The 21,686-nt window shown below is 50.1% G+C and overlaps 8 protein-coding genes across 8 annotated transcripts; 5 read left to right on the top strand and 3 right to left on the bottom strand.

Annotated features, from left to right (window-relative positions):
- Nucleotides 1-99: 99 nt before the first annotated feature.
- VE01_01966 (uncharacterized protein) lies at nt 100-2,996 on the top strand. The gene is made up of 6 exons (XM_059463401.1): nt 100-413; nt 465-1,986; nt 2,053-2,246; nt 2,294-2,373; nt 2,419-2,568; nt 2,621-2,996. Exons 1-6 carry the CDS (start codon nt 261-263, stop codon nt 2,880-2,882), a joined length of 2,361 nt encoding a protein of 786 aa, XP_059319994.1. The 5' UTR covers nt 100-260; the 3' UTR covers nt 2,883-2,996.
- A 366-nt stretch (nt 2,997-3,362) lies between these two features.
- On the top strand, nt 3,363-5,439 carry DOT1 (Nucleosomal histone H3-Lys79 methylase). Its single transcript, XM_018271480.2, has 2 exons — nt 3,363-3,976; nt 4,026-5,439. The coding sequence occupies exons 1-2, from the start codon at nt 3,462-3,464 to the stop codon at nt 4,978-4,980; spliced, it is 1,470 nt and encodes a 489-aa protein (XP_018133696.1). The 5' UTR covers nt 3,363-3,461; the 3' UTR covers nt 4,981-5,439.
- VE01_01964 (uncharacterized protein) lies at nt 5,036-5,915 on the bottom strand. Its single transcript, XM_018271479.2, has 3 exons — nt 5,738-5,915; nt 5,354-5,685; nt 5,036-5,300 (listed from the first exon to the last, which is right to left on the bottom strand). Exons 1-3 carry the CDS (start codon nt 5,829-5,831, stop codon nt 5,145-5,147), a joined length of 582 nt encoding a protein of 193 aa, XP_018133697.2. The 5' UTR covers nt 5,832-5,915; the 3' UTR covers nt 5,036-5,144.
- Nucleotides 5,916-5,997: 82 nt separating this feature from the next.
- On the top strand, nt 5,998-7,615 carry VE01_01963 (uncharacterized protein). The gene is made up of 7 exons (XM_018271478.2): nt 5,998-6,260; nt 6,322-6,375; nt 6,454-6,549; nt 6,605-6,784; nt 6,834-6,878; nt 6,933-7,035; nt 7,138-7,615. Exons 1-7 carry the CDS (start codon nt 6,231-6,233, stop codon nt 7,245-7,247), a joined length of 618 nt encoding a protein of 205 aa, XP_018133694.1. The 5' UTR covers nt 5,998-6,230; the 3' UTR covers nt 7,248-7,615.
- A 194-nt stretch (nt 7,616-7,809) lies between these two features.
- Nucleotides 7,810-9,892, top strand: VE01_01962 (uncharacterized protein). Its single transcript, XM_018271477.2, has 4 exons — nt 7,810-8,357; nt 8,408-9,035; nt 9,100-9,320; nt 9,405-9,892. Exons 1-4 carry the CDS (start codon nt 8,118-8,120, stop codon nt 9,645-9,647), a joined length of 1,332 nt encoding a protein of 443 aa, XP_018133695.1. The 5' UTR covers nt 7,810-8,117; the 3' UTR covers nt 9,648-9,892.
- On the bottom strand, nt 9,885-12,925 carry SPB1 (AdoMet-dependent rRNA methyltransferase spb1). Its single transcript, XM_018271476.2, has 5 exons — nt 12,792-12,925; nt 12,730-12,736; nt 12,531-12,631; nt 10,682-12,479; nt 9,885-10,633 (listed from the first exon to the last, which is right to left on the bottom strand). The coding sequence occupies exons 1-5, from the start codon at nt 12,849-12,851 to the stop codon at nt 10,083-10,085; spliced, it is 2,517 nt and encodes an 838-aa protein (XP_018133692.1). The 5' UTR covers nt 12,852-12,925; the 3' UTR covers nt 9,885-10,082.
- A 189-nt stretch (nt 12,926-13,114) lies between these two features.
- On the top strand, nt 13,115-15,486 carry VE01_01960 (uncharacterized protein; the record flags this gene model as incomplete). The annotated part of the gene is made up of 3 exons (XM_018271475.2): nt 13,115-13,868; nt 13,917-14,027; nt 14,078-15,486. Exons 1-3 carry the CDS (start codon nt 13,286-13,288, stop codon nt 15,484-15,486), a joined length of 2,103 nt encoding a protein of 700 aa, XP_018133693.1. The 5' UTR covers nt 13,115-13,285.
- A 1,545-nt stretch (nt 15,487-17,031) lies between these two features.
- On the bottom strand, nt 17,032-20,989 carry VE01_01959 (uncharacterized protein). The gene is made up of 3 exons (XM_018271474.2): nt 20,370-20,989; nt 18,079-20,203; nt 17,032-18,024 (listed from the first exon to the last, which is right to left on the bottom strand). Exons 1-3 carry the CDS (start codon nt 20,512-20,514, stop codon nt 17,880-17,882), a joined length of 2,415 nt encoding a protein of 804 aa, XP_018133831.1. The 5' UTR covers nt 20,515-20,989; the 3' UTR covers nt 17,032-17,879.
- Between the last annotated feature and the right edge of the window lie 697 nt (nt 20,990-21,686).

Genomic DNA, 21,686 nt, shown 5'->3' with positions numbered 1-21,686 from the left:
TATCTGACTAGCCCCGCGCGCCACACGGACCACTTAATGTGTGCCTTGGTGTTGGCTTATGACGAAGCTCCGAGGCACCAGTCAAACCACCAATGGTACAGCAACTAACGCGCCGTACCTAAGTTAACGGCACTCATGGATGTGCAACCGTTTATGAAGATCCAAGTAGCTTTCCTTTAAATATTAAGCTCCGTGAAATATATATTTACTTATTGCAACCTGCATAGTAATAACGAGTGGAGAAACTACCTCAAGGCCTCATGGCCTCACAGAAACCACGACAGTCAAACTCCGACGATGAAAGTACGCGCGCCAGTCGTCAAGGCGTCCTGAAGGCAACTGCGGCTTCTCAAACCCCGAACGATACAGATGGTACCAAGAATATAAGGCCTGCAACGACAACTACAGGAGAGGTTTGCACCCGTTCCTGGAGTCGGCGATGGGCTACTCACTGACTGAACCAGATCCAACCCCGCAGCTGGTATGGTGGAGGGTCCTGGCCGAGGATAAAATCGGGGATAAAATCGAATCCATCTATACAGGTCGTAAAGGAATCTATTATGGCTGGCAAATCTGGCAACAACTCCCGGCCAGCCGATGTTGCGCTATTCGAGCAAAGAACTCCGGCGGGGCCACAACCCTCCAAAGCCACTGTCTCTCGCCCAGCATCTATGGATCCCGGGAAAAGCAAAGAGACACTTGAGCTCGTCTCCGGAGAACCCTCGATCAAAGATACCACTAGAGGCACTTATGACACTGCGAACGGACCGACAACACATTCCGCGAAGCCTACTGGCGACGAATCGAAATCGACAGATACTGTTGTTGAGCCCGAGTCTGATAATTCAAAGCCTGAATCAGACAACGTTGTGGAACGACCAAAAGAAACTGGGTGGTTAGAGTGGCTGCGGCCCACAAAAGCCGGACATAACGTCCAACATGGATCAGTTGCTGCTGAAGAAGCTGTCCCATCTGTCGATGAACCTCAGCAACCATCCAATAATGTGCCATCTTCAGTCGACAAAACGAAGCCGCAATCTCCATTGGCTTCAACTGTTGCTACTGATCCTCGACAGAACGCAGAAACCGGCCAACATAGGCGAACAGAGCCAAACAGCCGCTGGCCGGGGTTATGGCCTGTATCTAACTCCACTATCACAGTTGCTCGGCCCGAAGAAAATAACAGCGAACAAGAACTCATAAAGCCAGATTTAACTATGGGCAAAGATAACGAACAAAGTAGCAACGCTACAACCACCGGCTCTAGCTGGGCTTTCTGGTCTAGACAGGTTCCAAGCGCAACTTCACAAACAACCAATTCTGATGAGATGGGGGAGATCGCTGTTACTGGAGAACCGTCGCAAGAACATCCAGTGGCGGCTTTGTCCAACGGGCCTAAAACCGCGAAAGCAGGACCAGAGTTACCAGCTAAGACGGCTGCAGTCACGAGTTCCTCTTCTACAAAATCCATCGCTCCGAATCTATTACTCCCTTCTTTCAGAAATACCTACCATCTAGCAGAGAGCCCGTCAATAATACAGCAAATCGCCCGTCTGTTATTTCGTAGCCACCAACCTCCGACGAACCATCTTTTTGTAATCAAGGACCCACCCAAGATCAAGAAAGCAATTGCAATCGGAATACATGGGTTATTTCCAGCCGCTCTCTTGAGGACAGTGATTGGGCAACCGACAGGAACTTCGATTCGATTTGCAAACCATGGGGCCTCTGCTATTGAGAGATGGGCTGTAAAAATGGGGGTCCAGTGTGATATTGAGAAGATTGCTCTTGAAGGTGAAGGGAAGATTGCGGAACGCGTTGACCATCTATGGAAGCTTCTTCTAAATTGGGTCGAACACGTTCGGCAAGCTGACTTCATCCTTGTGTCATGTCACAGCCAAGGGGTTCCTGTTGCGATGATGCTAACTGCAAAGCTCATAAACCTTGGGGTAGTGACCTCGGCGAAGATTGGTGTCTGTGCTATGGGTAAGCTAACACAGGATTTCCCCGTACGATTTGATATTCAGGTAACTAACCAGTCCGGTGCTCTAGCTGGTGTCTCACTTGGGCCATTCACAGATTATAAGTCACGACTATTTAGCGGCAGCGCTGCGGAACTGTTCGACTTCGCAGACCCGGACAGTGACGTTTCTCGGAGCTACCACGAGTCTCTTGGTGTTGCCCTGAAATATGGGGTGCGAGTAACTTATGTCGGCAGCATTGATGATCAGCTTGTTTCTCTAGAGGTATGAGGAATCTAAATACGTTAGTTGGGCTAGGGCTAACAGGACAGTCGGCTGTGTTCTCACCAGTGGATCACCCCTACATCTACCGTTCAGTTTTTGTAGATGGCCGCATCCATGCTCCCGATTTGTACGATCCCACCCTTGTTTTTATGTCACAGCTAATAGTATCTAGCATCACAAATCTGGTAGGTTTCGCTTTGAAATTGCGGAACCTAGGAGTATCAGATCATCAACTCATCAAGGCGCTTTCCGCCCCATTAGCTGGTAGTCTTTATAGTGGCGAAGGGCATTCAAGGCTGTATGACGAAGAGGCCATTTATGAGTGCGTTGCTTCCCATTTGTTGCATGATTAACCTCGCTAATAAACGCTCTAGCTTAAGTGTCCAATTTGCGCTGGAGACGACATCAGTCGGTCAAAATGTTGATCTAAAGGTCCAAAGGAGTGCGGCAACTAGCAGCTCTAATCCCTTCCAGTTACCTTGGAGTATGAGAGGGCTGCTAGAAGAAGATGTTGTTAAAACGGAGCTAGACCAGGAGGCTAAGGAGCTTCTATTGCAGTTTGAGGAGTGGAAGCCCACTACTAAGGTATTGAAGGATGTCAAGTATAGACTTGAGGTTATTAAATCAAAGCTATGACTGGTCGCGTTGCGGATGGTGTCTGGAGTTAAGCATATTACATTCGGAAAATACCCAGGGATTCTGCACAATTAGAGGCGGCATGCTATTTATTTTATTATTTCAAATTAGAGGAATAAATACAATATATTTGATATGCTTCATGTGGATGTCGTCCTAGGGTATGAAGTGGGGCTATAGATGTAGATTAGGATCAATATCAGCAATTTAAATCCATGGTGCTTTTCCTTCAGTTTCACCCGCCAGTAGCTAGCTTAAATATCGTGGCCCCAAGCAATTGAACACCTTTACATAGACTATAGTTGCTGTAACCGCTGTTGTTATGTCCAGCCCCTCCATAATCTTGGCCATAAACTTGGCCGCCACCTCGGTGGCAAACCACAAAGACAGCGGATAAAAGGTTTTCCGACCGGTGCGACCCTTGAAGAAACGCCGAAGCGCATCATGGACAAGGCTGGACCCTCAATTCTGCTTATTCCACAACATCGATATTTTATTGCTTTGATTCTTCTTGTACCAGTCTCTTTGTTGGATATTTATTGTTTTGGAAGATCGCCATCTGCAACGCTCGTTAATCACATGTCTTTTTGGAACAAAAACCCCTCTAGCTCGAAGCAAAAGATTCGAACAGAAACCGTCCCTATCAAAGCATCACCAGGGACCATAAACAGGGCGCCGTCTCGTTTACAAAGTGAAGCGCGCCTAGCGTCGAGTCTGCCCAGGTCGAAATCCTTGGGACAGACAAGCAGAAGTTCGCGAAAGGATAGTTATTCGACGAAACTCAGCCTTCCCGAAAGATCCACCAGTCGCAAACGATCTCCAGTATACCAGAGGATAGAAAGTGACTCAAGCGAAGATGAAGGCCAAGAGTCGCCGCCAGTCAATAAAAGGCAGAGGCTGACGCCAGCGGAGTTGGACGATCCAAACCGAACTCTTCCGTCACGAAAGCAGTTTTCGCAAATAGATTCTACACTGTTAATTCATGCCGCCGATATCGCCTCTCATAAACTTGGTTACCGGGCCGCTTTTGGGGATACAACTTTGGAAGGGGCTCCAGTGTGTCTGCAGTACCCTGGAAGCTCAATAGCTGAAAGGTGGGCTTCATATTTCATACCGGAAACGCCACTGCTGACATCAATACAGGTACGAGCTAGTGTTCAAAAAAGATTCATTCGACCCTGTGGAGGAAATCCTAGGAGTAATAAAGGACTTCACCGACTTCTTCCTTGATGACGGAAAAGCAGAGCCATTCGTGGATCCAGACACTGGTATTATCCGGCGACTTGAACGTGCAAGAAACCTCGGTTCGTTAGAGGGGTTTAAGAGTGCCCTTATCGACTACAACTCTGCAGTAGAGTCATTGCGAAATGGAGAGGATATTGCAACGGTACTCGATAAGAAGCATAGCGTTTCTGAGAGCCTCGTCGTTAGAATTATGGCCCAGACGTATGATCGAGCGGTCTCTCCAAAGGTCGATCTCCTTAGGAAATACGAAAACGGCACCAACGAGATTTACGGGGAGCTTAAATCTAATCTCGTGTACAAAATTCTTGCCGAGACGAAGATAACCTCCAAGCAAGTATTTGTAGATCTCGGTTCGGGCGTTGCGAATGTCGTGCTCCAGGCTGCGTTGCAGGTTGGCTGCGAAAGCTGGGGCTGTGAGATCATGGAAAATGCATGTTCAATAGCCGAAGCTCAGAAGGCAGAATTTGAAGCTCGTTGTCGGCTCTGGGGGCTCCAACCGGGGTTGACAAGGCTTGAACGTGGAGATTTCATGGTGAACGAAGAAATACGGGCAGCTCTCCAAAGAGCAGACGTTGTCCTTGTGAACAATGAAGTATTCACACCAGAGTTAAACGTCAGTCTGGTCAACCTATTCCTTGATCTTAAAGAAGGCTGTAAGATTGTTTCACTGAAGTCTTTCGTGCCGGAAAATCGGAAGATCAGCAACTACAACAACAACGATCCCTCCAATATCTTAGATGTTGCAAAGAAGGCATATTCTACTAAGAGCGTCAGCTGGAAGGATGAAGGAGGAAATTACTACATCTCGACCAAGGACAGCACAAGGTTACAATTGTATGGTGATCGCAGTTGAGTGGACTAGTTTGTGATTTGGCCGAGGCCTTTCATAACTAATGCAACCGATGAGAGGGTTGAGAGGTTTGGTGTCTGAGGAACGTGTTAAGCTGGGAAGTTGCATTTTGAGCGGTATTGACATATCCTTACAGTCATTGCAAAGCGCATCAATACCATTATTCTCTAGAATTTTGAGGCTTCATTCATTGCGTCGGCTTCTTGGCCCATACGAGCCATCCAACGGTCTATTAGGTCTTTGTTCTCCCTTTTCAAGCGAGCCGTCTGCTGTTCAGCCATGTTAAGTTGTAAATCAAGAGACATGTTTTCGTCTTGGACTTGCTGTATATAGTGTAAGTATTCCGACTGAACTGGAACTGGGTGGGGAACGGTACCACCAATAATTGAGCCTTTCCACGTAGCTCTTCGTCTCTGTCTTTGACCTTCAAGATAAGCTGTGCCCTCTCTGCAGATAGATCCCCAATAAGAGTAGAATCTGCCTTGGCTCTAGTTTTAAGCCCCTCCAAAGTTTCTTCTGTGACCTTAAGACGACGCTGTAGTTGTCCCTTTGCTCGGAGCGCTTCTGCCAGATTACTCTTCACTTGTGCTACTCCCTCCTGGTTGCTTAAACCAGGCGCATCGTCTCCCGGCGAGGTAGGTATTGGAGAAGACGAGTTTGCGGATACCTTGGCCTCTAATGCAGCTGTCTGATCAGCAAGCCTGCTGTCTGAGCCACTGTTAGTTTCCCTCCGATAACTTAGGGGACCAGGGCGCCTCACAGGCATCGATGAGATCATAATTTGCTTTCTCCAGCTCGTCCCGTTGCTTTAGGTTTTCTAGGTATTCTTGTCGCCAGGACATCATTCTCGGCATTTGTGGGAGCGTGTGCGGCTCATTTGAGATGTAGCACTGGTTGTTCTATTTGGGGGGCCCCCTTCAGTGGTCACGGTCGTGGGGGGAAGGCTGAGGTATTACTACAGGATCCCAGCCTGGCCGATCGCAGCCTGGTCGCAGGCAAGCAGCCAACTTCGCTTATTGGTTGAAGCTTAGACTGCCCATAATTGGGGGTCATAGGCTCTCCCCACGACATCGGATAGATCCAAGGTACAACACAAGACACCCTTTGACTGTTGCTTCTGTTATTCTTGCTTGGCAACACGTCAAGAGCTGATACCATATATTTACTGTGCCTCACATTGCACACTCGAGCAGGTCACATCGACAACTGATCGAGCCCAACCCAGACTCTTTCATACATCATTACTCGCTCCCATGGCTTCCAGAAAGAAGATCCTCTTGAAGGTATGCGCCTTTGGATCGCCTCCCAGACATATGTGGCAATCTGACAGTGCGGTTGTGCCAGGTTATTATACTTGGTGACAGTGGTGTAGGCAAGACGAGTTTGATGAACCAATATGTGCGTGCCACCCTCTCTGGCAGGGCTCTCATGGGCATACTGCGTCGCAGGCACTCTTACTGATAGACGTTGGGTTAGGTCAACAAGAAGTTCAGTGCGAGCTACAAAGCAACTATTGGCGCCGATTTCTTGACAAAAGAGGTGCTGGTGGACGACCGTTTGGTGACGATGCAGGTACGGCAACCCTGCTACGACGAGGTTTTGCGAACGCGCCTGCTGACGTTTACAGTTATGGGATACTGCTGGCCAAGAGCGCTTCCAATCATTGGGGGTGGCTTTCTATCGTGGAGCTGATTGTTGTGTTCTGGTCTACGACGTAAATAACTCGAAGAGTTTCGACACTCTTGATAGTTGGCGCGACGAGTTCCTGATCCAGGCCTCTCCACGGGACCCGGAAAATTTCCCATTCGTGAGTCCTCTGTGGAACCCGTTGAAGTCTAAACTAATATATGGTCTAGGTTGTCCTTGGAAACAAGATAGATGTGGAAGAGAACAAGCGCATGGTAAGTTAACAGAGAGCGCTATAGGGTCAACGGCGTAACTAACTGTGGATCAAGATCTCATCAAAGCGTGCAATGACCTTCTGCCAGTCGAAGGGTGGCATACCATATTTCGAAACTAGCGCAAAAGAGGCGATAAACGTTGAACAGGCTTTTGAAGGTATGATATATTCCCCGTTGAGACGTTGGCAATCACGCAATAGGCGTATTCTCCCATGGAACTACCATTACACAGCAGTCCAGTCACTGACATGAAGCGCAGTTATCGCTCGCAATGCTCTTGCGCAAGAGGAGTCGGAGGAGTTTAGTGGTGATTTTGGGGATCCGATCAACATCCACATGGAGAATGATAGAGACGGATGTGCTTGTTAGGTGCTATAGATATTGGGTAATTGCAGAGTCCGCTACCAAGGCATTTCCAGTTGTCTGGTAGAGTGCGTGTGGGTTCAAACACAGCTGGTATATTGGCCCTCCAGCGCCGTTTGCAGCTGGAATCAATTTTGCGAGGAGCGCAGCCATGTATATAGAATCACTGGCTGAACGGCGCAGATGGCGTTTCATTTCTTCATATCATTTCCAGGGTCTTTCACAAGCAATGATCAAATCGTCCTTCCCGCCTTCGGAGACAGCATACTCCAGTATCTTATATTCCGGTGCCTGGCAAAGTCTAATCCAGAGGATACTTGCTATATTGTTGTTTGTCTCTACCTTCATAAGCATTGTGATAAAACCCTATCGACGGGGGGCGGTAGTTTAGTTCCAATATTCCATGTCCCTTGGAAATCTGAAACCCATGGGTGCGAGTAGGCGGGTAGACAAAAGTATAAGGGTGTCGAGGTGAGGAGGTCAAAGTACGCACCTTGAAGGGTAGGTCGCCATGGTCAATGCACAGATAAGACAAGAGTACCCTAGCCGAGTGATGTCGTCTTCACAACACCAATACAGATTGCGAACACGACTTTGTCGCACAAACTATCATGTCTCCGCCCACTGTCTCGTCGATCTAATCAACAGCCTAGTTGCGTGAATAAGGACACGTCGAACCGTACATACAGGCATCTCTCGAAAAAGAATTAATCGGCTGCGCCCTCGTTTCCCTTCGAGGAGGAGCAATATCCCACCAAACTAAGGCAGACATCGAACTCATTCCATGGATCGAACAACCTGGCTCGCCTTGATGAGAGTGAGGCCCTGAGTTATCCGAGTCTTCACAGTACCCCGCAAATCCACAGCAAGTCCATCATGGCTTCGCGAGACCAGCCTGCATCGTTGACAAGCGTGTCAGATACATATGAAGTTGAACGCCTCAGCGATAGGGCGTCAGAGGAACATCTCGAGCGCTCCGTGACCGAGGAATCAAGCCCGAAGGTTTCAGGTTTCAGAGCTAGTACAGGACTACAGAACGTGGCTCGCCGAACACTGGGCATTATCCTACTTCTTATAACCGTTATACTGTGGACGGTCTCAAATTTCCTCGCGAGTGTGAGTGTTTCAGCTAGGCTTCAAAGACTGTGCCGACTAATTGCCTTTAGTACATCTTCGCGGATAACACATATTCAAAGCCATACTTTGTCACATACTTCAACACGTCGTTTTTTGCCATTTCGTTGATCCCGATTCTATCGAGGGTAGCCCACCAACAGGGATTCCGTGAAATAAAAACGTCGTCGGTCTCATTCTTCCGTCACTTTCGTAGAGGCAAATACCGCAACGAACAGCATATAGACGAAGACGGTGGGCACCTAGATCTTGATGGGCACTCTGCAGCGCCATTATTGCAAGGCGATGCTTTGGGAACTTCCAGCACCGGCGGATCGGTTCTAGATGCAGGAGAGATGCAGAATGCCGTCCTCACTATAAGTGAGACCGCTGTGTTAAGCTTGGAATTCTGCTTTCTCTGGTTTCTCGCAAACTATTTCGTTGCAGCTTGCCTTGAATATACGAGCGTTGCAAGCTCAACTATTCTCACATCTACAAGCAGCATATGGACGCTAATATTCGGTGCACTACTCAAGGTTGAAAAGTTTACCATCAAGAAGCTTGTTGGTGTCCTTGCGTGTCTGACTGGTATCATAATGATATCCATGGTAGACTTGTCTGGGGGGAATGATGACAACCGTGGCAAGTTTCCACACAAGTCCCAGAGAGAGATCGCTATAGGTAAGAACATCTGGATTGCCTATCCCTAACCCTTGCAGTAGCATAATCCTAATATTGCAAGTAGGAGATATCCTTGCCTTTGGCTCAGCTGTGTTGTACGGAGCGTACTCTGTGGTTATGAAGAAACGAGTCCAGAACGAGGACCGCGTGAATATGCCGCTCTTCTTTGGGTTGGTTGGCCTATTCAACGTAATTTTACTCTGGCCAGGATTTGTTATCCTGCATTTTACTGGGGTTGAGACCTTCGAACTTCCCCCGACAGGCAAGATTTGGACAATTATTGTGGTAATTATCCCCAGACATCCATGCCGTGATATGTTCTAGAATGCGAGCAACGGCAATATATGAGATCTGAGCTGACAGAAACAGTTAAATACAGTGTCGTCTTTTGTTAGCGACTACTCATGGGCGTATGCGATGCTCCTTACGACTCCACTGGTGGTCACCGTGGGACTGTCGTTGACCATCCCCCTATCTTTGGTTGGGCAGATGATCATTAGTTCGCAGTATTCAAGCGGGTTATATTGGGTGGGAGCATTCGTCATGGTTCTTTCGTTCCTTTTCATCAATCATGAGAGCCACGAAAAAGGCGAAGAGGACGAGACAGAATAGCAGGAGAAATACCCCAGACATTGAGATTTAGAGCATTTGAGAGTATATGATATGGCGCCAGGAGCTGGACCCCGAGGGGCGTCAACAGAAGTGGTCAAGCTTCCGAATTGCATTTGATGGGATACTTTCTAGTTACAGAATTATAGAGCAATGAAGGTTTATGGAGGCAAAGTATGTAAGTACATTAGGGGCATGACATGGAGACCAGCCACATGCTAGTCATGGTATTCAATACGAGATGAGGGTTTTAAACCTATATGAACAAATAATCTTTCGTGATCAAGAACTCCCGAGGCATAATGAAGGCGGAAAGCTGCCTAGATATTCGTATAACTATATGCTGGCATGAAATTTATAGCCCCGTGACTCCCCCGGTACAAAACAATGTAACCATTACACCAACCCATAGGATGTTGTTCTCTGCTTGGGTCTAATTTACTTCCTCTTTGCTGCTCGCTTCAACCCACGAGTATCCTTCTTCATCCTGGCATCCACCATCTTGTAACGACCCTTCACACCTCTTGGTCGTCCAGCAATACCTCCTCTGCCGCCACCAGCAACAACAACCTTAACCTGGGTCTTTGGCTTCTTCTTTGCCGCATTGCTCATGAGCTTGGTGATGCTCGAAGCCTTCTCCTTCTCGGTCATACCTTCCTCGTCGTTGAGCAAGGCGGACTTCTTGCGCAGCTTCTCTAGACGTTGTGCTGCGTGGAACTTCTTACGGTCCTTTGCTTCTCGGACCTTCTTGATAGGTCGAGCATTCATAGCCCTCAGCTTCTCCTTGATAGCAGCAGCTCCTGCGGCTGAGATAGGGCGATGCGGCCTGTCATGCTTTCCTTCATCATCCAAGAACCACTCTGGCAGACCATCGCGATCTTTGAAAGCATACTTGTTGAAACCCTCGTCAATAAGATCGTAGCTTGACTTCTGTCCCGAGGCGATTTGTTGGGCAAGCGTCATGGCTTCCGCAGTAATAATGTCAATATCTAATGAAGTTAGCTTGGTGGAATTTTGATTCCGGGCTGGGAAATTACCAAGTTTGCCATTCTTAAGCGGCTGCCCCTGGTCTTGCCATTGTGCGTCTCTGCTATCCCGCTTAACCACTTCGAATCCGTCTTCACTATCCGAGTCTGACTCTTCGAAGCCGTTTGATGTTGGGACGCTTGGTTTGGATTTTGGCGCTTTCTTGACTTCAGCTCGTTTGCTTTCAGCGAGGTCTTCCAAGTCGTCCAAACCAGCAGCTAGCTCTTGCTCGTCTTCCTCGTCCTCGGCTTCTGATTCTTCCTCAACAACGCCACCGATATCTTTGAAAATATCTTGATCGAAAAATTGAGCCGCCCGTTTTGAAAGTCCATTGGGTTTCTGCTGCTCGTTGTCGAGATCCGTAATTAGAGATTTGGTCACAGGTGCTCCTTCATCATCGGAGGATTCGTCACTGCTGTCGTGTTCTAACTTCTCGTCATCGCTGGCGTTATCGGCAGAGAATCCCTCCCAATCTCCGTCTTCATATTCTTTCCTGTTCTTCTTCGCTCTGAATTTTGCGTCCGATTCCGATTTGCGATCTTGGTATTGGTCGTACATCGAATCTAGGTATCGATCCAGCTGATCTTGCTCCACATCACTCTCCTCCTCCTCTTCTAGCAGGAAAACACCATTTTCACCCCCTTGACGCGCCTCCGCCTCCGTTAGAATAGCCATTTTCCCTTTTGAAATCTTGTCCACGGCGCCAGCCTTATCAATTGATCTCAGCGCAAACATCGAGCCCTCTCCATTCGGGCCAGCCTGTTCAAGACCAATCTCAGTTGGTGCTGTCATGTGCAGCTGCATTCTAATGATTTCCTTTTGCTTCTTCTCATTCTCACGTCGACGCTCCCTCTTTTTCCTCGCCGTCTCCTTTTCACTTAACTGTTGGAGATCCTCTTGTATGCGTAGCTCCTCGTCCATAGGCTCTACCTCAGCAACCTCCTCGCTAGCTGCTTCCGCTGCGATGCTCTTCTTCGTAGCAAATCCAAACTTCTCCCGAACCTTGAGACGCCACTTAAGCAGGTTTCGGAATTCTTTTCGGCCCAAAACGCGGAGATCCTTGCAACAATCTCTAATCTCCTCGGTCGTCTCTGGCATCTTGTCCAGAGCTGCAAGAGCAACGTCGCCATTTGGTGGTTGGTCGAAACTGAATCTGTTGAGGCTTCCGAGCATAGCAATCGGATCGGTAGTTTGGATAAATTCACTGGCGGGAACCTCCTTGAACTGAGTGTAGTTACCCTCCTCGTAACCGTCACGCTTCCTCTTCTTGATCTCCGGGTTAAAAACCTTAGCTTCGTTATTTGGCGTAGGATCTGCTAGCTCTGCAAAGACGAACTTTGGGTCCAGGAATTTAGGATCGATCCGTTTTGGGGCCTTGAAACCTTGACACACAACGAAGATTTCGGCGGAAACATTACGGGACGATGGCGGCTTGGTAGCTTCGACTTTCGTGAACAGCTGGTTGAAAACCCACAGTAAACTGTTGTAGTCCTTGGATCTGAAAACCTTCGTAACAAATGTTCCTCCTTCGACAAGGAATTCCGTAGCAAGTTTCATGGATTGAAGGGCCAATTCTGCCTGGTTGAAAGAATCCTGTACCCAAGCAGTACCAACGTTGGGCGCACCATCGTGCAAAACTGTGTCTGCTTTCCAGGTCTTGAAATGGGATCGAATTGTCGCGCGACATTTATCAGTGGTAATATCGCCTTGGAATGTAATGACTCGAGGAATGGCTTTGATGGGCGACAGATCAACTCCAACGATGAGACTGTTCACCGGCATACACTCTGCTGCTACTTGAGACCAAGACTGTAAACCATTAGCAAAATGCGTAGATCAAGGTAGGATGCAAGGACGTACTCCAGGCGCGGCGCAAAGATCCAACAAAACTTTACTCTTTTCAAGGAAGCCATACTTCTTATTGAGCTGGATGAGCTTGAAAGCGGCACGGGCACGGTATCCTGAAGATATTTGATTAGCAAAATGGCCAAGTAATGTTTTGCAGCAGCAGTAAAAATATTGCCGCCTCAAAACTCGTATAATTCGACAATGGTATTACCTTTCTCCTGCGATGATAATTAGCTCTGTAAACATGTGGCAGCGAGGGAAGGAAGATCTTACTTTTGCCAATTTGTACCATTTATCCAAACGGCCTTTGCCGTGCTTCTTCTGAATACCCATGGCGGCGTATTCAACCTGTTACCGTCGGGTGAGAGGTACAGTTGAGACTCGTCGGGGGAGTAGTTTGGTGGGATATCACAACCTCAAAATAAAAGGTACATGGGCAAATGAAGAAAAAACGAAATGTCCAACGTCTTCGGAGCGGATTAATGTGTAACCGATATCCTTTTTCCATGCGGGATGTGGGGAAGATAAGATAAGATAAGATAACTTTACGCGTAAAGCTGTTCGCGTCAAGAAGCTTCGACGCGTAGCACTTAGCAATTAGGGGACCCTGCGCGTCTTGGATTCATGTTTGAAATCGCCTCCAATCACCTCCACCAGCCCGACCTCTCCTTGTCCTCGACATATCGAAGAATAATATATTACCCATCTCGAATAAACAAAGGAAACTTTGTCTACAACATAAAAACGAAAGAAGCAGACTCTGCACAATGGCGCCTCAAGGGGAGAGCAGCTCGAAAGAGAAACGACTGACATCAATAACGCCTCGAAAGTTTACTCGATTCTTTACTCCAAGGTCCCATGGCCCCAGTGCAGCAGGATCATCGAGGAGGATTCTCTTTGATGTAACCGCACCGGCGAACAATCGAAGGGGCGTACAGTCAAGTCCCATCCGACCACTCAACACGATTGCGGACCAAGAAAATAGCCCAATTTCATTTACTCGAGATATGAAGAGGCGGAAACTTCTACATACTCCTGAACCGACCTTGTCAGAGAAAAACTCTCCATGTGACGACCCATTTAGCAGCCATGTGGGGGATATGACACCAGAATATGGCTATTTTTCTAGTTTTGCCGCTGAGGGCTTTGAAAGATCCACCTGCGAACTATCCACACATCTAGACTACGACGACGATGCTCCCAGGTGTACAATTAGTGAGGAGCCAAGTATAGGGCGCTATGCACTGCCAATCCGAAGGGCAGCTTCTCGGGGACTGGCAGGCAACTTACTCCGCTCACGGCATGGTTCAATACCTTCGCGTCGGCATGACACTAGTTCTCCTATTTCTGGTATGCAATCCAACCTTCTACGCGGGTGCAAGCTAATTTTGAGTTCAGACTGGCAAGATGAAACTGCGTCGTTCTATTCTCGCCCTGCAGACACACATTTCTGCAGTAGTATAGAGGGGCCCGACCGCTGCATACCTTTTTGTGTAGCAAGCTGCAACAGTAAGTCCCCCTTGATTATCGACGTTTCGCCTGCTAATCCTCTTGACTAGCAAACTCCCTAATGGCTGTCGGCGACGAGGAAGGCCGCATACGGATACTGGAATCTGCAAAGGAGAGCCAACCTGCTTTCAAAGACATCTACGTTTCCTTTCGGCCGCATTCCAATGCCATCATCGACATGTGTTTCTCCCAAGATGATTCCCTCATCGCAACCGCCTCCGGCGACCAAACCTCCAGAGTAATCGATATGGCCACCCAAACAACAATATCAGTCCTCAGCAACCACACCGCCTCCCTCAAACAAGTCCGCTTCCAACCCGGCGCAGCCAACAATAGCGTCCTCGCAACATCCAGCCGAGACGGCAGTGTCCAGATCTGGGACCTCCGATGCAAAGGCATGGAAGGCCCCGTTCAAAGCATCCAAATCCCCCTCGACCCCCTCGACAACCCCCTCCAACCCGCCCCTCCCTCCAGATTAAACTACGGCGCCGCAATAAACGGCATCTACCAAGCCCACCGCTCCGCCGCCCCTTCCCGCTCCCTGCCCCCTCTCACCTCCACCGACGGCCCAACCCGCGGCGAGATCCCAGGGCGCGCAGGCGACGTCTCCATCACAGCACTCACCTTCCTCCCAGCAGGGCACGAGCACCTTCTTCTCACGGCCTCCGAATCTAATGCTACCGTCAAGCTCTGGGACATCCGCTCACTCCAGCGCCCTCGCCGCCCTCCTACTGCCATATCCTCCACGGCTCTCCCGCGGAGCCACAGCCAGTGGCGGCACTTCGGGGTCAGCTCGCTGAACATCAGCGGCGATGGGGGTAGGCTCTACTCCTTATGCAAGGATAACACCGTGTACGCATACTCGATGGCACATCTCATTCTCGGGCGCGCACCGGATCTAGCATCGAGGAATCCGCCGCGCAGACATGCGTTAGCGAGGGAGCAGGAGGGGTTGGGTCCGCTGTATGGGTTTAGGCATAAGAAACTGCATGTTACGTCTTTCTATGTCAAGTCAGCCCTTCGCGAGGCGAGGGAGGGGAAGGCGGAGATGCTGGCGGTGGGGAGTAGTGATGGGTGTACCATCTTGTTTCCTACTGATGAGCGGTATCATCGTGGTGCGGGTGCTGCTCCCAGTTCGGCGGCGTTGGATATCGAGTCCGATGATGGGCAACCGCAACTCCCGCCTCTGCGAACACATAGTGATGCCCCTAGAGTCGCTGATGATATCCCTATCTACACCAACGGAACCCCCCTTGTGCGCGGACATGATAGGGAGGTAGGCGCGCTGACGTGGACGCGGGGGGGTGAGCTGGTCACTGTTGGGGATGATTTCTTGGTGAGGTGCTGGAGGGAGGGGGAGGGGGCGAGGGATTTGAGGATGGGTGGTGAGGAGGGAGGGAGAAGATGGGGGGCGGGATGGGCAGAGGTGGAGGGGGGGTATGATGATGATGAGGAGTAAGAGTAGGATTGGATTTATAATGGTTACTGTGGTGGTGGTGGTGGTGAAGCTTAATTAATAGATAAATAGATACCCCTTTCATGCTCATTCTTCTTTGTGGTGGGAGTGGGATAGGGGTGATTGGTGATTGGTGATTCCAGTTTACAAAAGTGATAACACCCCTTCCCACCAACCGCCCTTACACAACGCCGAGCCAGCTATTTAAGAAAATGAAGCAAGACTAGACGTATACCCCCCCATCCCAGAAACCACATACGAGTAGTTCGCAAACCACCTATTCAACCCACCATATAACCCTCTCCAGCCCCTCATCCCCAAACAGCACGCCCAAACCCAACACCAACAGATCTCCTATTTTCCAACGCTCTCCGTGCTACCAACTAACCCCCCACCTGTCTCCCCTCCCCGTTTACCCCTTACAGCCCTCCCTCACACCACCTCATGCACTCACCCGTACACCCGCCATCCACCCTCCCGCCCAGCCATCCGCGCCGTCTCGTCCGCCCCGACGCGGCCCAAAGACGGGCCTATCCCCCCCCGTCAAACAAAAAGGATAAAAAATAGTCTCACTGTTATACGGGACTTATGCATCTACGGTCGTTATCGTTGGGATGGATGGCCTTTCCATGATTGTTTGCCCCCCGCGGTAGAGGTGGCGGCGGCGAGGAGGGTGGCGCGGGGGATTTGGGATTGGGATTGTGATGGGTTAGTGTGGGATATGGGATTAGGATAAGCTGGGCTATGGGAATTCCAATTCCGTCTCTCCCCCTCCCCTCTCTACTGCCGACAATTGCAGTTTGCATGGTATACCGTATACCACCGCCAGACCCCCCGGGCCAGACCTGCCTATGTATCCTACCGGGGACAGCGGGGTGTGGGGTCGTCGGCAGGCATGGGGATGCAATAGTACCCCGAGCGGTGAACAAAACAGCTTCCCCCACATATACCTACCGCCGGACCGCCCACCGCCGCCCCGTCCCGTTCTCTCCCATTCACCTGTCCAGAACCCCCCCCCCCCCAAATCCTCTCACCCATCACAGTAAGAAAAAAAACAGTTTATTTCATTCGCCACCAAAAAGGGGGAGGTGTGTACACAAAAACTCAAATCCTTCCGAGACATTCCCAAATCAATTGACCCCCAAACAAGCTGAACCCTCACATCACCTCACCTCGGCTTGGTGTAAAACAAAAAAGACACACGGGACGGGGATGATGCATGGGGATGCACGCCCATCCCGTTTTGCGTGCCACAGCAGGAAGGACAGGTATATCGTATCTACGGTTAGCTGCATGCTACTTCCTAGCCGCATGATGGATCGGTCGGGGGGAGGTGAGGAAGGGAGTTGCACAAAAAACTGTGATTGTGAGGTGAGGTGATGTGAGGTGAGGTGAGGTGATGGCCTAGGTCCGAAAATACATAATTGACAGATATTACACTACATACATATATGGTGCATACAATACAAGGTGCCTGCATGGTGCATACACACGTACATGCAGACTAAAGCACAAGCAAGGGTTCTCACATTCTCGCCCAAGCTCACAGCTCACCGCCCCCATTTCAACTTTTTAAACAACCAAGACATAACAGCACAACATCACATTTTCATCTGCATATAGTCAGGTGTGAAGAGGGAAAAACCGCATGCTTGAGATTCCAAAAACTATCAAATGCTAAAGGCACAAAATGATCCACTATCTTTACACTAGACATCCCCTCGAATCCCTGACCGACAGCGCATCGCAGCATAGCAAGCCCATCCTATCCATGCCAGGTACCAAACAAACGCAGTAACAACGCAGAAACTAACGCACAGCAAAAAAGCTTGTTAGGAAAAGGATAATATACGAACAAGGTATCTGAAAAAGCAAAATCGACAACAAAATCGACCAAGAGGAGATAATAGAGAGACGAAAAACAAGAGGCCATTAATTATAGTGTCCAGCCCCCACCCCCACCCCCAAACGCAAAATCCAGAAACCAGTAGGGCATAAAAACGAACATAGCTGGAACCAGCCAAATATGTGTGAGATATTAATAGCCGGAAAGAGGTGTGGTTGGCGTATTTCGAGAAAGTGTGATTTCCCCCATATAATTTCCCACCCCCAAAAGCCTGTCCTTTGTATAGCCCAAAAAAACCCCAGGGAAAAAAGCAAAAGGAAAATGCCGGAAAACGCGCAAGATATATGACCGCTGTATGCAAGAACGACAAAGGAAAAAGAGATTTCAACGGGCTTTCCCATTCCAAGCCAGCCAGGCACACCCCAGGACCGTTTGTTTGATCCCCAGAATAACCCAGACCCCGCTCCATTGCCCCACCCGAAATTTGTGAAAAGCACTTCTAGTTCCAACAGAGAGATAGATGATAGGAAATGATAAGGAAAATAGGAAATCAGTAGATGCTGTCGTCGTTGTCCTCGGCGCCCTGAGAGATCATTGAGGGGGTCGAAACGTTGGATGAAGCCTCAATGTCATCTTCGTACCCGACGAGGGCCTGTGAATGTAATTGAAACGACTCTCCCATGAGACGAGAGATACTAGTAGAATGTTAGTAACGGCACTTTAATATAGATTGCAGGAATAAAACTTACCCCCAAACGACAACCTCATCAAGCATACCACCCCAAATACGAGCAACAGCCGAGCTGAGCTTTGAGTCGTAGACATCCAATGAGTCGTCGTCAAAAAGGTTGCGGACCTTGTTGTACATCGCCAGTTCCTCCTCGGTCGCGGGCTCCTCGTCATGTTCCAGACGATACAGCCAGAGACTGAGGATGACCATCAGATCTAGACCGCAAAGCGGATGCTCGATGCTCCAGTTGGTGGCCGAGGTTCGGGCGACCCAGCGGATACCCTGAAGCGCAGCAATCTCGAGGCAGTTGAAGCACTCCTGGATGACCTTGATCATCTCGCTAGAGCGCTTCACCTTGCTTCGGGCGTTGGACATTGCGGCTGCAACTTCGTACGAATCGTGGTATCTAAGAGCTTCCTGTATCGACTTGAGATCGACCTCGAGGCGGGCGCGGGCGTTGCGGAACATGGCAAGGGCGTTGAAGATTAGCGGGTGTCCCTTGTGCGGCGCGCTCAGCGAAACCGTAACGTGCTCCGAGTCGCAGAGTGGCAGAGATTTCTCCCAGGTCTCCAGAGCGAGGCGAAGCTTGTACTCGGTGACGACGTCTTGAAGGGCCTCGGGGCTGCGCTTGTGGTACCAGACCTCCAGGAAGAGGGCGTTGATCATCACTCTAGTAGCGAAAGCGCTGTAGCGTAATGATTCTCCCTGGAAGAGGTTGTCGTGCGCCTCCATGAACGAAGGGACATGCGATTCCATAAGGTGCTCGTGCCACGAGGCATCGTCGTTGACATTGAGATTCCACAGAGACTCTGTTGACGGCAGTTGAAGGTCCTCGAACTCGTTGAAGCCAATGGCTGGCGTGTGGTTGTAAGTCAGCGTGAGAAGACCGAAAAAGATGTAGACCGCATAGTACGTGCGCCTGCAGCCCTCATCCTCAACCCATTCAGCTCTTGAAGGTTGAGCGCCTTCACGGGCCTCTGTGCGCAGCTTCAGTTCGTAGCGGTTTCCGGCAACCATGTTGGCGAGCAGACTCTTGATCGAACAAGCCCACTCCAGTCCCTTCGCATCACCGCTCCAGCTGGTAAACACCATATTTAGCAAAGTGCTCTGCATCGTCCACAGAGGGCACTTTCTTGAGCTGAAGTTCTCCTTGTTCTGGAGGAACTGGTTGACAAGCAGCTTCGCGCCGATGTGCAGCATGTAAGCCTGCTCTTGGTCAAACGCGTACAGCGCACCGATGGACAGGACGGCCAAGAGGAGCGGGGGCGAGACTTTGGTTGGGCGGAAGGATGCTGGGTGCAGGAACGGCAGGTGGTGGTGGAAGAGGGTGAAGTACGTCGACAGATACCTATTCAGCGAGGTCAGGTTGGGCAGACGGAAGGTCTCCACGAGGGCGCGTTCGCTATCGGCATTGCGGATGTTGTCGAGGATCGCGGTGCGCTGCTCTTCGTCCAGCACTTGAGGGGCCTTTGGAGGCTGCAGTTGGCCGGCTGGTCGGGGAGAATCGTGAGGCGATGCCTGTCTGGGAGTCGCGGAGGCGGTCGGTGGAAGCGAGTCGATCATGGCCTGCAGCGCCGGTACCAGTCCATTGCATGCGGACGCCGAGTGACTGTGCATCTGACCGAGACGGCTGGGCTGGGCAGTACTGGTGCTGGTGAACGACCGTTGTGAATCTTGAGAGCCGGAGACGCTGGATGAGATCGAGTGCGCGCCACGGTCTGCTCCAGACTGTGGCATAAACGCATCCCACTGCACTTGAGGCAGGGAGATCGCACCGGAAGGATAGGTGACTGACGGCTCCATGAGGGAAGAACCATTTCCGGCGAAGGCCATTCCAGGTCCTTGTTCGAAGGGTCCAACACCCGCATTTCGCATCGCCACCGTCGCCTTGTGGTGCAAATCGGTCATCAGCATCGCCGCCGTCTCGAGGTCCACCATGCCATCGCTGCTTGCCTCGATCTGCTCAAGGGCGGAGGTGTCGATAGCAATAGTCGACTTCGTCGGTGCCTTTCTACGCTTCACGTCGCTGTGGAGGGGGATCCCACCGTCCTTGGCATGGACCGTTCGGTCATGTCGGAGCAGTAAATCTCTACGGACAAATGTACTCCTGCACTTCAGGCATTTGAACGGGCGTTCTTTGGTGTCTGGGATAAAAAATCAGTTAGCTTTGCATGATAGAAAGTAGGTGAGAGGCGGGTGAGAGAGTAGTCGCGGGGGGAGGTGGCATGTGGGGGGGGTGTTGTGGGTTTGGTAAGCGGTGAGAGGGGGGAAGGGGGAGGGGGGGTAGGGGGAGGAGGGAGGAAAACTAACGAGATCTTTCGTGCCTGCTGCGGTGTTCGCTCCTGCTGAAGGCGCGATTGCAGAACTGGCATTTGTACTTCTTTTCTGGGACGAGCGAGGACTTCCGGGCCGCGGCAGGGGAAGCCGCGATGGGATTCAGAGCGGTGGCAGGCATGACTGTGATGGTATGCTACCCTTCAAGACGATGGTTGAATATCGTCTCGGAACGCGAGCTGAGGCGTGTCGTTTAAAGTGTGAAGGATTTCTGTTGGTGTATGTTTGTCATTCCTTTATTGTTTTTAATCATCGATTTCTGTGATGGATATGGGTGTATTCCTATATGGAGGGGTCTCTGTCGCGAGAGATTCGAGGATTTGTGTGGGCGACGGGGTTTCGTTGTGGTTGTTCGAGTGTGAGTGTTGAAGGGGGTATCACGGTCGCGTGAGCGTGAGAGTATTGTCTGTTGAAGAGGGTATAATAAATTGATGGAGTAGATAGGCAAAGTAACAAAGTGCCGTTAAGATGATGATAATGAGGGGTGGAGGAGAGGATGAATGATGATGATGATGTTTTTGTGTAGATGAGGGGGAGGGAGGGAGGGGGGGAAGTAGAAGAATGAAGTAGGAGAAGAAGGAGGGGGAGAGAAGGGAAGGAAAGTTTGGTAAGGGGAGGTGGGAGGTGCGAGGGAGCGGAGGTGGATTTTAGTTCGTTGGCCTGGAGTGGACTTTGGGGGGGGGGGGTTGGATGTGTGTGGTTGGCGGGTTAGTGGGTGTGGGTTGGGGAGATGGGAGATGGACGGGAAAGTGGGTGTGGTGGGTGAGAAGGGTGAGAAGGTACAATCTAGAGATGGGTACGTACGTGGGGAGGTACGTGGTGAGGCGAGGCGAGGTACATGGGGTTGGAGGTAGGGGACAGTATATTTGGGTGGTATTAGAGTAGTGTTAGAGAGGTACCTTTTTAGATTCGGGAGTAGTAGTGGCAGTAGTTGATCATATTGATCTTGTGCACACAACACAACACAACACAACACAGCACAAGGGCACACGGCGAAAGTACACAGAGTGTATAATATGTATAATTCAGGAAGAGGAGGAGGGGAGGAGGAGGCAACAGGAGACAACACAGAGGCAGTACACGTAGATTATAGAGTAGAGTAGAGTAGCCGAGGAGTAGAGTAGAGTAGTAGAGGAGAAGAGTAGAGTAGAGTAGAGTAGAGTAGAGTAGAGTAGAGTTTAGTAGTAGAGAGTAGAGAGAGTGAGTAGGAGAGTGGGAGAGTATAGTACTAGAGTAGGAGAGCACAGTAGCAGAGCAGCAGACTAGTAGAGCACAGTATATATAGTAGAACAG

The sequence above is a fragment of the Pseudogymnoascus verrucosus genome, assembly GCF_001662655.1.
Source record: "Pseudogymnoascus verrucosus strain UAMH 10579 unplaced genomic scaffold scaffold_5, whole genome shotgun sequence".
Classification (NCBI taxonomy): domain Eukaryota; kingdom Fungi; phylum Ascomycota; class Leotiomycetes; order Thelebolales; family Thelebolaceae; genus Pseudogymnoascus; species Pseudogymnoascus verrucosus.
The sequence above is the reverse complement of the archived record's forward strand: the minus strand, read 5'-3'. Positions and strand labels throughout refer to the sequence as shown.

Bases quoted from the DNA above. Each gene is read 5' to 3' on its own strand.
- VE01_01966 (XM_059463401.1), top strand. From the start codon at position 261: ATGGCCTCACAGAAACCACGACAGTCAAACTCCGACGATGAAAGTACG. The intron at 2,247-2,293 runs GTATGAGGAATC...CTAACAGGACAG, and splicing joins ATCAGCTTGTTTCTCTAGAG to TCGGCTGTGTTCTCACCAGT. The intron at 2,374-2,418 runs GTACGATCCCAC...AATAGTATCTAG, and splicing joins CGCATCCATGCTCCCGATTT to CATCACAAATCTGGTAGGTT.
- DOT1 (XM_018271480.2), top strand. From the start codon at position 3,462: ATGTCTTTTTGGAACAAAAACCCCTCTAGCTCGAAGCAAAAGATTCGA. The intron at 3,977-4,025 runs GTGGGCTTCATA...ACATCAATACAG, and splicing joins GGAAGCTCAATAGCTGAAAG to GTACGAGCTAGTGTTCAAAA.
- VE01_01964 (XM_018271479.2), bottom strand. From the start codon at position 5,831: ATGCCGAGAATGATGTCCTGGCGACAAGAATACCTAGAAAACCTAAAG. The intron at 5,686-5,737 runs GTGAGGCGCCCT...ACAGTGGCTCAG, and splicing joins TTATGATCTCATCGATGCCT to ACAGCAGGCTTGCTGATCAG. The intron at 5,301-5,353 runs GTACCGTTCCCC...CACTATATACAG, and splicing joins GAAAGGCTCAATTATTGGTG to CAAGTCCAAGACGAAAACAT.
- VE01_01963 (XM_018271478.2), top strand. From the start codon at position 6,231: ATGGCTTCCAGAAAGAAGATCCTCTTGAAG. The intron at 6,550-6,604 runs GTACGGCAACCC...TGACGTTTACAG, and splicing joins ACCGTTTGGTGACGATGCAG to TTATGGGATACTGCTGGCCA. The intron at 6,785-6,833 runs GTGAGTCCTCTG...TATATGGTCTAG, and splicing joins ACCCGGAAAATTTCCCATTC to GTTGTCCTTGGAAACAAGAT.
- VE01_01962 (XM_018271477.2), top strand. From the start codon at position 8,118: ATGGCTTCGCGAGACCAGCCTGCATCGTTGACAAGCGTGTCAGATACA. The intron at 8,358-8,407 runs GTGAGTGTTTCA...AATTGCCTTTAG, and splicing joins TCTCAAATTTCCTCGCGAGT to TACATCTTCGCGGATAACAC. The intron at 9,036-9,099 runs GTAAGAACATCT...TATTGCAAGTAG, and splicing joins CCAGAGAGAGATCGCTATAG to GAGATATCCTTGCCTTTGGC.
- SPB1 (XM_018271476.2), bottom strand. From the start codon at position 12,851: ATGGGTATTCAGAAGAAGCACGGCAAAGGCCGTTTGGATAAATGGTAC. The intron at 12,480-12,530 runs GTACGTCCTTGC...AATGGTTTACAG, and splicing joins ATCTTTGCGCCGCGCCTGGA to TCTTGGTCTCAAGTAGCAGC. The intron at 10,634-10,681 runs GTAATTTCCCAG...TAACTTCATTAG, and splicing joins GCTTAAGAATGGCAAACTTG to ATATTGACATTATTACTGCG.
- VE01_01959 (XM_018271474.2), bottom strand. From the start codon at position 20,514: ATGCCTGCCACCGCTCTGAATCCCATCGCGGCTTCCCCTGCCGCGGCC. The intron at 20,204-20,369 runs GTTAGTTTTCCT...TTTTTATCCCAG, and splicing joins CAGCAGGCACGAAAGATCTC to ACACCAAAGAACGCCCGTTC. The intron at 18,025-18,078 runs GTAAGTTTTATT...ACATTCTACTAG, and splicing joins GATGAGGTTGTCGTTTGGGG to TATCTCTCGTCTCATGGGAG.